Here is a 15,580-nt window from a genome sequence, read left to right as displayed (position 1 = left end):
CTTGCCCACCTCTGAGCAGCCTGTGGTATCCTTGCCTCCTTCAAGTCCAATTATCTGTCATCCCCCCCAAGTCCCTCCTGAGCCCTACATTCTTCTCCCTGCCCCACCAGCTGTCACCTCTGCCTTCTCTGGTCCTGGGGCATTTCCCTGGGATTTCAAAAGAAGGTGCCATACCCTCTGCCTTCCCTCGGTGGCAGGCGATGGGAAGGCGGTGACCCTGGGGTGTCCAACCAGAAGACCCCGACCACCATCTTGCTGACCCCCGAGAGGAAGTTCCACAGCTTCGGGTACGCCGCCAGGGACTTCTACCACGACCTGGATCCCAACGAGGCCAAGCAGTGGCTGTACCTGGAGAGGTTCAAGATGAAGCTGCATACCACTGGGGTAAGCGAGCCTCTCCCTGTCCCCCAGGTCCCCTGCAGTGGACAACTGGGACTCCTCCGGGCTTGTGAGGGTGGGTCCTTCCAACCCGGGGCACCCTCCGCTCTCTCCCGAGCAGAAATCCATGTCCTTTTACCTTGATTTCAGCAATGACAGGGAGCACCCAGCACTTCCATGGACCACATAGCCCTTCTGATGTGCATGCAGGCAGGGGATGCTCAGCACATTTAAGGACTGGTTTGCCTTGGAAACTGACCAGTCAGAGTGGAAACTGACCAGTCAGAGTGGACGCTGGCTGGAGCACAGGCCTGAGGCCTGGGGCCTGCAGACTCTATGCCAGGAGACCCCCCCTTCAGTTGCTAGATTTTGGGGAGATCGGGGAACCCTGAAGGAGGGACTTGGGGATGGGGACATTTGGGGAGTAAGGGCAGTGGCTGTTACCTAACTAGTTCAGAAGTAATGACTGGCCCATTAACCTCTGCCTGGGAAAGGGGTAAGCTCAGGGAGTTGGCTGCTCAATAACTGGAGGCCCTACCCCCACAGCAGATCTGCCCCCAGCCTGCCCGAGCTCTGTGAGATGTCTGGGTCAGCTAGGGCTTCTCCTTCAAGCTTTGTGGACATTTTTCTTAATTCTCAGTACTTAGAGATTCAAGGTGGCGATAGTGTTTAAGACCAGGACTCCGGGACAGACATCCTGGGTTTAAATCCTGCCTCTGCCACTGTCCAGATACTTAATCTAAGTCCCCAAGCTCTCTGTGACTCCTTTTGCCTCATCTGTGAAGTGGACGCACTGACGGTGCTTCCTTCATGGGGGTTTGTAAGGATAGAAGGAACCAAAATACACAGAGCTCTAGAACTGTGCTGGTACTGCCTCAGTTCTGGTGGATCACCAGCTCCTATTGCTGTTGCTTTCATGTGTCGATATTCCATGCTTGTAGATGACAAAACAAATATTAGGGGGAACCCAGCAACAGAGCCCCCCACTTTCCAGGGCTCTGTGCTCGTGGTGTGGTTGTCACTCTGCGAAGCAGACCAGCTTCTGCTGGAAAGGCATCTTTCCCACTTCACCTGACAAGACTCAGGGCTGAATTTCAGCTTACATGGGTGGACGCACAGGAATTTTTTCGATTTGAATTTTTAAAATTCTGAGCCTGTGGCTTCCTAGTGCTTGGCCATGTTTCTGAGCCTGGGAGCTGCTGCCCAAAAGCTGGGGTGTCTTTACTGAGGATCAGAGGCAAGAAGTGGCTGACTAGGAGGAGGGAGCTTGTGCAGGTCAGTCAGGATGACTGGCAGGCTTCACAGGACTGGGTTAGCAGCTCAATGCACCTTTGTACTCCAAAGGCAAAGCCTGATCACCCATCTGGGATCCATCCGGAGGCCTCACTGATTTTTTTCTTTGGTGGTAACGAGCCTGTTGGTTCTGGGATGCTGGGGGGCTTTCTCTGCCCATCCCCACTCTGCAGGGACATTTCTTGTCATTTTTTAATGACTTCGGTCTATACAGCATTTCACAGAGCATCCTCCACCCCAAGGACTCTGGGCGCTCAGCCTCTGGTGGAGGAAGGGAGGCAGGGGTGCTGGGCTTCCAGGCGATCAGGCAGCAGAAGCCTTAAAATAGGAGCTCTTCTATTTTGGTGACTTGGCCAGCAGCTCATTGGGGAATGAAAGCTTCAGGTCTGTTTGGCATCATGCATGTTAGTGAGTTGACGTGATTATGTAAGCCTCTGCTGGGGCGCTCCTGAGGGTGACCCTGTGTGTCCACTCGTGGAAATATTGTGTGAATTGCACTGGCAGTGGCGTCTGCTGCCTTTCTCAGTTCCTGGGCTCTGTCGCTGCCCTGAAACCTGGCTCCCAGAGGATCTAGGAGAGAGGGGGAGGGAGGAAGAGAGAGAGAGAGAGAGAGAGAAAGGAGGGAGAAGTGGAGGCGGGGCTGAAGGGAACAGCCAGGGCCTCCTACCCAGTACAAAGAGTATACCTCCAGGCCTGTTTTGGGGGGACACCCCATCCTAGTCTGCCTCTCCAACAGTGGGAAACATGGATATGGCTCACCAGCTTCCCCAGAACTCTGTGTAGCCATTTTTAAAGCTACAAAGCATGTCTGTCTTTTGCCTTCTAACTGTTTCATTCCTCTCTTCTTGGAAGGACCTCACCTTGGATACAGACCTGACAGCAGCAAATGGCAAGAAAATCAAAGCCCTGGAAATCTTCGCTTACGCCCTGCAGTACTTTAAGGAGCAGGCGCTGAAGGTAGAACACGTGGCAGTGCCTGTGGTGGGCGGTGCACTTGCCCCCGAGGGTGCCTGGAGGGAGAGAGGGTGGGCTGTGCCTTCAGAAAGCAGGATGTGCCCTCCTAACTGCTGGGGGGGGTGGCAGGGGTGGGGTGGAAATCGTGCAGCCACCGTGGGAACAGTCTGGCAGGTCCTCAAAAGCTTAAACAGAGTCATGGCAGAGCCTAGCAATTCCACTCCTTGGTGTGTACCCACGGAAAACGGAAACACTTATTCACACAAACACTCGTACGTGAATGTTTGTAGCAGCACTACTCGCAGTAACTAAAAAGTGGAAACAGCCCACATGTCCGTCGGTGGAGGAATGGGGTCCATCCACACAGTGGAATATTATTCAGCCATAAAAAGGAAGGACTGATCCGTACTCCAGCGTGGATGGCCCTTGAAATCATCATGCGAAGTGAAAGAAGCCAGACCCAAAAGGCCCCATATTGCATGATCCATTTATACTCCACGTCCAGAATGAGCAACTCCATGGAGACCAAAAAGTAGATAGTGGTTGCCCCGGGGGGCGGGGGGGGGCGGTAAGGCAGAGAAGGAACGGAGAGTGGCTGCTAAAGGGTATGAGTGGTGGAAGTAAGCAGTGGCGCTATTTGCACAAACCATGAGAATATTCTAAAACTCACTGAATTGTATACTTTACCAGGGTGAACCATTATGGTATGTGAAACACATCTCAGTTAAAAAAAAATGAAAGGAAAGACACCAGACACATGTAGCAGCAGCTGTGTGATCTTGGGTGAGGGCCCAGTGTCTCCAGTACCCACAGTCCCAACCTGAAGGGGGAGGCAGGTAACTGTGCCTCGGGGTCATCGGATAGTAAATGAGATGATAGCCCCGAAGGGCCCCCTCAGACCCAGCACAGAGCCAACACTTGGCATAAACGATTGCTGCTGTCCCTCCTTCTCCCCCTCCTTCACTCCCCGCACCGCCACCCCAGAACCGTGGAAGAAGCTGGCTGAGTGAGTAGCCCCCTGGGACCGCCCTGCCAAGGCTTGTGCGGTGATGGCCCAGAACTCAGAAAGTGGCTAATTTCTAAGTGGAATATAGCTGTCCCCTCAGTGTCCCCTCCCGTGGGCATGGCACTGAGTGCGTGCAAATCGGGTGATTAAAGAGCCTTGTGTATTGAGCTTTATTCAAAGTCAATTGGGAACTTCAGAAGCATTTGGTATTATATGATCATTAGAAGAAACCTAGTGAATTCTAGAAATAGAATGGGATAGAATGGAATAGAATAGAATTAGAGTAGAATTCTAGAAATAGGGCTAGAAGGAGACAAAGTAAGAACATGATACTTCTTTTATTTATTCAAGTACTTGGGGGGGCTACTTTTGAGGTGCCAAATCCTGTGCATTTTCTGGCAGTGTAGAAATAAACACAGTATGAAGGAGCGTGTGGTCAATAGCTTGGTGTTGTGAGGGGTAACTGAGATTTCAGTGTTAGGAGCAGCAGGGAAGGCTTCCAGGAGGAGGCGGATTGGGGGCCTCTCTCAGGCGCACCTGGAAGGCCAGGTGTTTCAAGCTGGTGGAAGAGCACAAAAACAGTTCAAGGGAAAGAAAACGTAGCAAACGGCCATGGGAAGCAGGTAGTTTGGGGTTGGCGAAGGGCAAGGCTGGGGATACAGCGGGGCTGTGAGTGAGGTCGGGACGAGACTGTGCAGAGCCTCGAATGCCAAGCCAAGGAACTTCTGGGTAGTAGGGAGCCATCAAAGGATTTCTAGCAGAGGCATAAATGCCTTGGCCACAGGGTGGGTACTAGAGGGATGGAGACCACAGTGGTCCCGAGGGTGGGGGACAGCCCTGTGGGGGCAGCCAGTGCAGACCCTGCTGCAGGTTTGTTTGAGGCCTGAGGGTAAGGCCCTGAGTGAGACTTGGGGAACTGTGGGGTCATTTGGAGACTGAAAATAAAGGAGAAAGAGTGGGTCAGGGGAAGGGACAAAGTGGGTCTTGGAAGAAAATGCTACAAGAAAGGGAGAGAGGAGAGAGAAAGGAAGGACTCGGGAGAGAGATGGGAAGGCAGGGGCGAGGTGAGGCGTTGGGACCCGGAGAAGGGAGAGCGCCCTCATGCCCAGGGGCAGCGGAGCAGACCAGGAGGTGCACTGAGAGGGAGACCAGTGTCATCCTGAAGGGCACAGATCCCAGAGAGAGGGCTCAGCACCAGGTGGCCCAGGTGGCCACGTGGGGGCCTGTCTGCCTGACCACAGGTGGCAAGACTGAGAAGGTTGAAGGAGCAGAGGGAGGCAAAAAGCTCAGGGACCCTGGATTTAGAGGAGGAGCCACAGGGGAAATTTAGGGCTTGAGAAAATCCCTGACCCTGGGCCAAGTTGGCCAAGAAGAAAGGAACGAACAGCTCATCTCAGAAGGGAGGAGGCAGAAGGTCAAGCAGGGCCCAGTGGTGGGTGGTTGCGGACTTGGCAGCTCAGCCGCTAGCTCAGGGACTGGCTAGCGCCTTCTCGCTGCAGGGAACGTGAGAAGAAGCAGCGAGAAAAGCTGTCTGGGGAGATGTACAGGAGCTGGGCCCTCCACGAGAGGGCCCACAAGTGGGTTCGGGGGGACTGTTGCGTGTTGGACTGGCGTAAGCGAAAGCAGATCTCAGAAATCCCACGCACAGCGTAGCCTCGTTCACAAAGGAAAGCAAGCGGAAGGGCCCGCCAATGAGACCTTCAGTTAACATCAGGTTCCTTTCTCTCCGAGCTGTTCTCCGCCTGACAGCTTATCCAAACAGCTTTCCGTAAGGCAAGGGCAGCCGTCACTCAGGGTTCGAGCCTCTTCCTGTTTGTTGTCAGAGACGGTCTGCCCGGTAACGGGCGGCCTACACTCCTTCCCAGCACACGCCTCGTGCTGGCCTGCTTTTGGAGGCCAGGCCAGACCTGCAAGGAAAGAGCACATGATAAAAAACAAGATAAAACAGAAACAAAAACAAAAAAACCGGCTGCTTCACATTGGCCCAGAGCAGAGATGTTTTTGATGCACGTTTTTTAAAAAGTTTGTGGAGTATACGTACTACTACCAAACTGTGCTCTTAAAAATAGTACATTTTGTGTGTATTTTGTCATAATTAAAAATGAAAAAAAATTGAAGGCAGGAAAAAATAAGGTTTACTGATGGAAGAGGAAGTGAGTTCAAAGAAAGGGTGGGTCAGTCCAAAGATAACTGTTTGAAACAATGGGGAAAGTGCGACACCCGTCAGGAAAAAAACCCCAGCAGCCCTTTCCTCCGAACCGCGTGCAGAAGTGCGTTAGTGCCTGTTCAGTTTGGTTTCAGGTTTGTCCGGTGACTGTGGCAGCAGGAGGGGAGGGGAGGGGCCGGGAAGGAGCCAGAGGTCTCCTCAGGGGCAGACACTCCATGTGTGTTCTTGTTGAATTTTGCCACTCATGCCGTGGGTTAGTTTCGCTCTCCCCATGTTACAGATGGAAATACCGAGTCAGAATTGGGCCAGAGACATGCCTTGTGTACGGGGACCTGGTGGAAACCCTGAGGCTTCTGCTCGTCCTGTTTATCCACATGCTTTAACCTTAACCCGCAGTTAAGAACAGCATGTTTCGGTCATGTCTCTCCTGTCCTTCCCTTCCTGCCGGGAAAACTCCCCTGATGTGCTGGGCTTGAGGGGAGGTAGGTGACCATGACAACTGTGACAACTGCCACTGCTGTTAGGCATTATTGTGGGCCAGACACAGTTCTGTACAGGAGAGCAAGTGTCGCAGTTAAGATGCTGGCCTTTCGAGCTGGCGCCTGAGCCCAGATTTCCGCTCTGCACTTTCTCTCTAAGACAATGTAGCAAGGCCTTCCTTTGCCATCTGTAGGAAAGGGGCAGAGTTATAATCCCTCCCTAATAGGATTCGCGGCTGGATTAATGGAGACAAAGTACGCAAAGTACTTAAGGCTGACACTCCCCCTAAGTAGAGCTCTCAGAAAAGTATTGATCCCTCTAACAACTGTAGGAGTGAGGCATTATGACCTGTGTTGTACAGATAAGGAACCTGAGGCCGCAAGGTTGTCACTTTTCCCTCAGTCACATGGCTAGGGAGTGGCCAGAGGCCTGTGATCTGCCTGCCTGTTGCCTGTGGTCACATTCAATGAGTGAAGGAGCTGGGAAGGCAGAAAACGGACCCTTGCTCCCTGATGCTGGTAAACTCTGGAGGCCGTGGAAGTTCAGTTCATAGCCAGGAAGCCTGGGTTCTCAGCGAAGCCGCCAGAGGAACAGCTATGTCCACTTGACCTGTGGCACTTTGCTTGGCTTTAGGAGCTGAGCGACCAGGCGGGTTCGGAGTTCGAGAACTCCGATGTCAGATGGGTCATCACGGTGCCTGCCATCTGGAAGCAGCCCGCCAAGCAGTTCATGAGACAAGCTGCCTACCAGGTGAGTGTGGGGATGGAGCAGACGGGGCCCCGGGATGCCTCAGGGGTCCCCCAGCCTGCTGTCCCCCAGCCTGCGCAGGCTTCTTCCTGGGGGAGGGGCTGGGCTCTGTTTTCTCTCCGGCTCTATGCACTTCCAGGTCCCATGGCCACTGCAGAGTCCCTGGGGCTAGGGTTTCAAACTGCGGTTCAGAGACATCTCTTCATGGGAGTCTGCGATTGAGAATTTCAAGTAAAAGGCTTGGAAAACAAGAACATTTGAATAAGGAAGGAATTGAGACAAGGCCCTGGGTACGGACCAGGCAAATCATCTTGGCGCTGAGGCTGAAAGCTGTACAAATGCGGCCGGGAAATAAAGGAAATCCGGTTTTCCTCCGCCTGTCTCACCCGTGCACCCCAGGAGCACCAGGGCTGTCACACCTGTCTGGTGGCACAGTAAGGAGGATGCAGTCAGCACAGCGCCATGAAGGCGGAGCTGTCGGGGCTGATGGCCGGTTAGTCCCTCGTGGGCACCTCGGCACCGCGGACCCTCACAGCCGCCACCCCGCACACTGTTTGCAGACAGCTTGTGCCACAGTGGAGTTTCCATGAGGGCCTGACTCCCTGGCAAGAAGGGCGGGTGGCACTGACCTGCCGTTTGGATTCTGGGATGGCGCTGGCTCCTGTGTACTCGCTTACTTGGTCCCTTCGTTTAATGGAAGCCCACCTGGGGGCCTGGGTCAACTCCGTGTCCTGAAAATCCATGTGCAGAGCCACCGACCTGAGCCAGGCTGGGAAAAGTCAGCAAGGTGATAGATGTCCTGTGCCCTCCACCACACCTCTCAGGAGACAGCCAGCTTTCCCGGGGGTCACACCTTGGACGCTGAGTTTGTGGCCACGTAGAGGAACCTTTCCTTTTAAAACACCCACCAAACCCACCCTGAGTGTGGGAATGTAGTACAGGGGGCACCTCGGTGTTGTGAATTGTGGTCAGCACTCGGGGCTTCACTCCAGGTGGCAGGTGGAGTTCAAGGAAGGGGCAGGTCCCCTCCTTTCCCGGTCTCCTTCTTCCCTCCCCTGCCCCAGGACACCTCCTCTGCTCTCCTCTTCCTCTGTTCAGCGTGAGAATCTGGCTCAGTCTATGAAGCTGCCAAAAATAGACTTGTTTTCATAGGGATGAAGGAAGAGGGTGGGAGTTCCAAAAAGAGGCAACTTCTTTAAAAAGAAAGAAAGTGCAGACGCTTCAGCTGCCCACAGAAGCCCCGGTGTCCTGGACCTTTCCCGTGGTCTCGGACCCACAGGCCGTGCCCACAGTTGGGACCCTGGGGCGTGGTCTGGGGAGACTCGGTCGGGGAGACACGCCCCAGTGTCTGAGCTTTTCCCAGGAAGGAGACTCAAGATTCATGGTTTTGACCCTCGTTTTGCAGCCCACAGGAAGACCTCAGCAACAAATGTGTGACCCGGAAAAGGGTCAGTTCTTATTTTTAGCTTGAAAAAGAAAGAGGTGCAGTGATCAGTGGGTTTGTCAGGGCTGTTCGCAGTCTGGGCCGGCTCTTCCGAGGATGGCAGCTCTGAAACAGTGGGGGTGGGGGCGGCCCCTCAGCACAGGGGCCGCTGAGTGGGGCAGAGACCGGGTGTGGCCTTCTCTGGGGTTTGGCCGAATCAAAACTGGAACCACCATAGCACCTCGGAGAGAAGGGTCAGTGGGTCCTAAGCAGGGCCAGTGTGTCACCGTTTATGGAGGCAGGGACTTCGCTTTCCAAAGCCCAGAGACACTCTGCAAACAGGCCTGTCCTCTCAGTCCTGTTTGGTATCTTCTGTTTGGTGCTTCGACTGTGCAGCTTAGTTTTTGACCTTTTGTGACTCTGATTTGATACTTGTGTTTCATTTACAATCACTGAATGGATTTCGGGATGGCAGGGACCATTCAGTCGCTGTTTGCTCACTCATTCATTTATTCATTCAACAGACCTGTGCTCGCGGTGTTCCGTGTGCCGGGGTCCGTGTAGCCACTGGGTTCATATCCCCTTCTCCAGCTGCTTGCAGCAGGGTGGTTCACTGAAGTCTTTCTTACTTCCGGGAGGGGGCAGAGGGCACGTGAGGGGCACAGTTGCTTTGCTGGCTTTTCTTTGGTCTCTTGACCACAGAGTCCCCATGGAAGAATGGAAATGAAGCTTGCTATTTTGTGACCAAAATTAGCATCTCCCTCTTCACCCCATTTGTTATATACAGTAAGGAAGATGTGTACCTGTGATGGTTAGTTTTATGTGTAAACTTGACTGAGCTGAGGGGTAAGCAGGTATTTGTTCAAACATCATGTTCTCAGTGTTGCTGTGAGGGTGTTTTGGGGTGAGATGAACATTTAAATCAATTGCCTAGATAAAGCAGATTGCTCTCCCTAGTGTGGGTGGGCCTTGACTAATCCGTTGAAGGCATGATTACAGAAGGCTGAACTTCCCTAGAATAAGATGGAATTCCTCCTGCCTGCCTGCCTCCAAACTGGGGCATTGGTTGTTTTGTGTTTGTTTGTTTTGCCTTTGGACTTGAACTGAAACATCTGGTCTTCCTGAATCTTAAACCTGCCGGCAAGGGAACTACCCCATCATTGGCTGCCCTGGTCCTCCAGCTTGCCGACTTCACATCTCCGGGCTTGTCCGTCTTCATACTCGTGTGAGCCAGTTCCTCACCATAAATCTGTTTCTATACATACATGCACCCTGCTGGTTCAGTTTCTCCTGGGAAACCTAACATAGAACCTGAGCAAAAAGCAGCTTTGGCTCATCCAGCTCCTGAGACCCAAGAGTGCCCATCAACCCTTCCAGTCAAAGCGCCACCCATCGGCCTGGCTTCGGGTGGAAGAGCGGGAAGGAGAGAGTAGGATGGTCAGGGACACTGGTTGTGTCCAACCTGCTTGCCTGTCAAAACGGAGCCTCTGCTTCCGGGCCTGTCGGAGGTTCCCAGGGCCCAAGTTCACGGCACAGTTCTGTGCTGCAACTCAGCTCCCCCTTCCACTGACCTGGTGGAGGAGGAAGAGGCCTGGCCCCGGAGCAGGAGATGAGGCCCTGGGCGGCGTCTCCCACGGGAGAGGCAGGCCTGGAGTGGGCAGCTGTGGGGCGGGGCTCACGGCTCTGGGACTCACTGCTTCATCTGTGAACAGTTTCGTCTGTGAAACTCCCAGATCTCCGCTTGTGTCAAGTGCTGTTGAAAAAGTAGGTTACATCTCCTTCTTGTATGATCCACAGCCTCAGGGCGCCTTTAGACCCCTGCGGAGCATCAGCGAAAAGCACAAACAACAGCGGATCCCCCTTCTAAGGTCTTCAGAAGAGACCTAGAGTGGGAGGTGATTCTGCCAAGTCTGGAGGGCTTCCTGGAGGAAACAGTCCAGGTTCTCTCTAGAGGCATTTGCCTAAAATATGTAACTCCTGTTAGGTTCCAGAAACCCATTAAATAAATGACGTTTCCCTACATAGGGCGATTTCATCTAGCACAGGTTTGCAGCTTGCATTTGCCTCCCTTTCTGAACAAATGGCAGTGAAAAATAATCATACCAGGAAAAAAACCCCACAAAAAACAACCCTGTGACACCCAGAGCCGAGGCAGCTGTAGCCCTTTGCAGCGGGACGCCGGGCCAGGAGAGCACTCAGCCATCTGGTCGCTTCTGAGCTGTAAACACAGCCCTGCTGGATTTTTCTAGCTGACTGCAGGCGGAGGAGTGGTGTAGTCATTGTAGACGCCCACAGCCTTGGCCTCCCTGAAGTCACCCACCTGCTGCTTCTCCCTGCTGTCCCAGATGCACAGAGGAGTCATATGGGGTAGCATGCTCTTGGTTCAGACACTTTGTGTTTGCAGAGTCCCCAGGTCATGTCTGCGGAATGCGGAATGCTCGCTCTGGTTCACGTTCGCAGAGGGGAGTGCCAGGAAATTGCAGAACTGGATCCTGGCTGGAGGGATGCTCAGTTCATTCATTTAACAGCTCCTCCCTGAGTCCCCACTGAGTGCAGTGGGGCAAGGAGACTTGTTTGCTGTCCCTGGACAATGTGGCGTCTTGCAGGAGAGGCCAGACGGGTCCGCATAGGCCCCAGCAGAGAGAGAGCTCATACCAGCATGGTGGCCATGAGACTCCAGCTCTAGAGGCAGAACTGGCAAAAGCAAAGAGAGTGCTCTTCTGCTTCGGGTGCCCCTGGCCTGACCCCAGGCACATGGCCCCCAGGTCTCCTGACAGCTGTTGGGCTGGCCAGAGGGCTTCTGCTGAGAAGCCTACAAGTGTTGATGCAGAAACAGCCCACACTTCAGGCACTAGAGCCTTCTACCCAGAGATCAAGGCAGCTGAGTTTTTGAGTCTGGCGGATTCTCTTGTATTTCCGCCTCTTCTTGGAGTCCACAAGCAGCCCGGGACTCTTCCCTGGGGAGGCAGAACCTGCCCAGAGCCAGCTGCATCCTTCCTCTTGCCTGCCCCTCAGCTTTTCACTGCGGCCACCCTGGGGGCTGCTGGCGGGGGCACAGCCCCTCAACTCTCAGCAGGGAGGGTGACAGGCTGGCTCAAACAAACAAGGGGCTTCCTGTGTCCCGGGTCTCTCAGACCCACTCTGACCTGGCTTCTCCCACTCTCTGCTTTGGGGTCCTCTTCACCTCCATTCCCCATCTGCCTCTTCTCCCGGGGTCGTGGGGAACCCCCTGTGGGAATGGGCAGAAGCTTTTGCTATGGAGCTGGGGCCAGCCCAGCCGGGGAGACAGATGGAGGGCCTCCCACCAGGTGCCGCCGCACCAGGTCCTGGGGGGCTTTTACATCGTCAGGATGCCGGAGCACCCTCCGAGGGGGTGTCTCGGCCACACACCAGGTACACTCAGACTCGTGGAGCTGAGTGATTTTACTCAAGGCTCTTCACTCCAGCTCTGGTCTCCTTGATGTGATTTTTCTGTGTAGATATTTCCCATCTAAATCCAGGTTCCTGCTCAGAATTTTAGGCGAGGTGTGGAAAAGAGCGACCGTTATTTTCTGCCCTCCCGTCCTTGCCCCGCTGCCAGGCCCAGGCCCTGGGGCTCTTCCTGGCCACACGGGGGCTGCCTGGCAGGTGGCTGTCCCAGTGGGACGTGACAGCAGTGCTGTGCCTTTTGAGTGGACAGGGCCTTTGCCTGTCCTCCTTCACTCTGAGTCCCTGGGCGCCACGCTGGCTTTCTGCTGGTCCCACCTGCCCCCAAGTTTACTTTCCATCCCGAACTTGGAGGAGAGTGTGATGCGTGTAGGCGCGGCTGGTCTTTCCTTCCTCACCCTGTGTTGCGGAAGCCAGACCTGGTGGCTGTCGTTCTAGGAGCTCCTTGACTTTGCAAGTCCACAGAGGTGGAAGAGTGAACCCGTGAGGGCTGTCCCTTTAGGAGGGGCTCCTCTTAGTTTTGTTTTGGGTTTCCTTTTCTGGAATCCTGCAGATGGAGGTCCAGAGGTCTCACCATTTCTGGCGGTACTTCCGGTGGGTAACCCATGTCCTCTTTCATTGGGTACTGTGACCTCAGCTATTTTTGTGCCAAGGGTGTCTGATGTGACCCTGTGAGAAAGTGAGGCTGGGACAGGGGACTTTTAATCCTTGAATAGGGAGCAGTGGGAAGTCTTGTCACACATCTGTGTCCGTGGTCCATTGACCCGTGTCAGCAAAGGTCAGACCCCGTTTCTTCAACCCGGGGACCGAGCTGATGGGCCACAGCCCAGGGTACAAGGCACTGACGAGGCAGGTTTCCCGTGCATGGGGCGGGACGTGTGTGCAGTTCCATCTGGTTTTGTAAAGTCATTCTTCCCGAAGTTGTACCACCTGCTTCGGGCATTTGGTGTTGGCAGAGCGGAGGTGTTTACTCCCCTGCCTGTGTGTGGTTTCTCGGGGAGACGTGGTTTATGGGTTCCTTTTGGAGACCGTGTGGGCAAGTACAGGCAGTGTGTCACCAGGTGCTGTCCCAGAGTAAGGGGGAAGAGATCGCACCTCGAAGCCTGTGGAGGGGGGAGCTTTGTCCAAGTCCTCCCGCAGGCCTGGGCCCCACCCCGGTGACTGGACTCTGAGACCAGGACAGCTGGGAAGCAGGCAAAGAGCCGGCCTGCAAGGCACGAGATCTGGGCCTGCGCCCACTCTGCCACTACGGGTTGGGTACCTTTGAGCTTCAGGGACTCCAAGGCCCATGTCCCAGGACACCCGGGACGGTTGGTCACCCTCCTCTCTGAGCCTTGGTTTCTGCGGACAGTGAAGGAGTTGGATGAAGGTCCTGATGGTCCTTTGCATTTCTTACATTATAACCTGCCCCCCCCAACAATTGCACGTCCTTAGCTCCTTCTTCCCCGGTGACTGCAGGCCGGCTCCTCCCGGGGAGAGGCCACTGTGCATGTGCAACATCAGGAAGACCTTCCACCCCCGGCCTACAGGGTGAGGCCACTGAACCTCAGGAGCTGGGTGCAGAGCTGGGGGCTTTCTACCAAGTGGGTGTGGCACCAGGACAGCCTTCCGAGGTTCCCTAGGAAACGGGACCAAAGACAACAAACACCGCGATGACAGGGATGCAGCGTGCCTCCGTTTTCCATTGTGCTGGCAGCCGAGGAAACCCCATGTGCTTGAACAGCTTCAACAAGCAAGTGGGACCTGGTGCTCAAGTTCAAGGGCATGAGAGGTGGGCAGGGACTTGGTAGGGGCCATGCCAAGCTTGTTTTCCTGAGCACCCTCGGCAGGGCAATCCCAGAGCCTCCTGGCCTGGCCCTCTGAAGGTCTGGAGGAATGTGACTGGAACGAGCCAGATGTCACAGCAGAAGCAATGCCACTATTCAAGGGATAAGATGATTGCCAGCTGTCTTTGCACCCACACTCCAGGAAAGGGTGTGCCGTTGGATTCCAGGGTGGCTTGTTCCTGGAGAGCTGGAGTCCCCCAATCAGATTCCCACACAGCAAAGTCGGACGCCAGCTGATGACTGGTGATGGGCCGCTGTGTCCTAGGCCAGTGAAGACTGGGGCTTGTTCTGTCTCGGTTGGACTCTTTGGCTTATCATAAGCAAAAACAGACCATATGCCTTCCCCCTAGAACAGTTTTCAAAATTTGGGGGCCTTTCCCCCTCATGCTTCTCAGTTCTAAGTAAGCCCCAGATGCAAGAGGCCCCGTGGCTCAGAGGCTAGCATTTCCCAAGGGTGCTTATGTTTTCTTTAGCCAGTGTTTGGGTACCTGGCTTAGAGCCCAGCACCTGGTCACTGCCAATTCTAAGCTCTGCAGAGGCCCGTGGAGGGAATCTCCCAAACCAGTACGGCATGAGCGTCCCTTCCTTGGGCGTGGGCGTCCTTGGGCAGTCCCACCCAGGGAGCCCGGGTCCCAGCCTCGGCTTCTGTCTTCCAGGCAGGCCTGGCCTCCCCCGAGAACTCAGAGCAGCTCATCATCGCCTTGGAGCCCGAGGCAGCCTCCATCTACTGCCGGAAGCTGCGTCTGCACCAGATGATTGAGCTGAGCAGCAAGGCCGCGGTCAATGGGTACAGCTCCAGAGACACAGTAGGAGCTGGGTTTGCACAGGGTACCTCTGCTCTCTCTCTCCCCCTCCCTGCTCTCTCCCCTCCCGCCCTTGCATGTGCCCTGGCCTCTGTTATTTAAATGCACTTAGTGCTGTGACCAAGAATCAAGATGCTCCCAGAGAGGCTGGCATTAAGCATCTCTGTTGCTTAGCCCCTCTTCACCTGGCCCCTCCAAGGGGCCCCCATGAACTTGGCAGTGGGCACCCTGGTTCATCACTCACCCATGTGCCTTAAGGGGGGAGGGCACTTCTTTCCAGAAACTTGAGGGGGGCCTGAGAGCAGTCCTTGGCCTTGCGTTTTACTTCTTAATCTTTCTCATCTGTTAACTGATTCTTAATCGAATGCCATTTGCCTGTTATTAATTCCTCCATTAAGACTGTTGATTTATTGCTGACTCACTCACTGAGGCCACTTTGTGTGTGATGAGCTCATTATATGTCTTCGCTATAAACCTGGTGAGAGTGAAATCTTTGGATGCAAAGGGCTGATTTTTCCTGACCTGGCTGATGATTCATTCAGCCATGGAAAAGGTCACCTGCCTAAGGAGACTCAGGAGTTTAAGGGGGCTCTTAAGGAACTTTTTCATACTTACCTGTATCTAAGGGGGTCACAGTCTTGGTCCCCAGAACTGTTCTCCCTGGTACCCAGGGCTCTGTGGGTCTGTTCAGGGCTACAGAGTTTGCAGACACCTGAGGTCAGGGTCAAAGCCACCACTGTGAGTGACTTGGGAAGCTAGTCAGAATTCTGTGGGGTGGTGCACAGCTCTGAGCTCTGTCCCCAGGTGAGGGCCTTGGGGGCAAAAATTTACCTGTGACCCACTCAAGTAGGCCAAGCCCAGGAGGGGAGGGGTGACATGTGCCTGGACTGTCACAAACTGTCCCCCCTATGGCCTGGGACCCAGGCGCACAGCGTGCAGGGTGCACATTCCTGCCCGGAAGGTACCGGGCCATCTCCTCCCGCCTCTCCTGTTCCTCTTCACAGGGCAGCACTGCCCCCAAGGCCACCGCTCTGTATCGCCACCCACGACTGGAGAGTCTGTGGGCTGCAGCCCCGA

General features: G+C 54.6%; 1 protein-coding gene across 3 annotated transcripts in view; it reads left to right on the top strand.

Annotated features, from left to right (window-relative positions):
• Positions 1 to 15,580, top strand: part of HSPA12A (heat shock protein family A (Hsp70) member 12A) — a 136,090-nt gene that overhangs the window by 109,261 nt on the left and 11,249 nt on the right. For all 3 annotated transcript variants that reach the window (XM_053668528.1, XM_053668529.1, XM_037132872.2), the window contains 4 exons: positions 198 to 384; positions 2,524 to 2,628; positions 6,912 to 7,028; positions 14,357 to 14,528. In XM_053668528.1, the coding sequence (XP_053524503.1) occupies positions 198 to 384; positions 2,524 to 2,628; positions 6,912 to 7,028; positions 14,357 to 14,528 (581 nt within the window). The remainder of the gene's footprint in view (positions 1 to 197; positions 385 to 2,523; positions 2,629 to 6,911; positions 7,029 to 14,356; positions 14,529 to 15,580) is intronic.

This window comes from Artibeus jamaicensis, unplaced genomic scaffold (genome assembly GCF_021234435.1).
Source record: "Artibeus jamaicensis isolate MK-2021 breed Jamaican fruit bat unplaced genomic scaffold, CSHL_Jam_final contig_490, whole genome shotgun sequence".
In the NCBI taxonomy this organism is placed as follows: Eukaryota; Metazoa; Chordata; class Mammalia; order Chiroptera; family Phyllostomidae; genus Artibeus; species Artibeus jamaicensis.
Note: the sequence above shows the minus strand (reverse complement) of the source record. Positions and strands in the feature narration are given on the sequence as shown.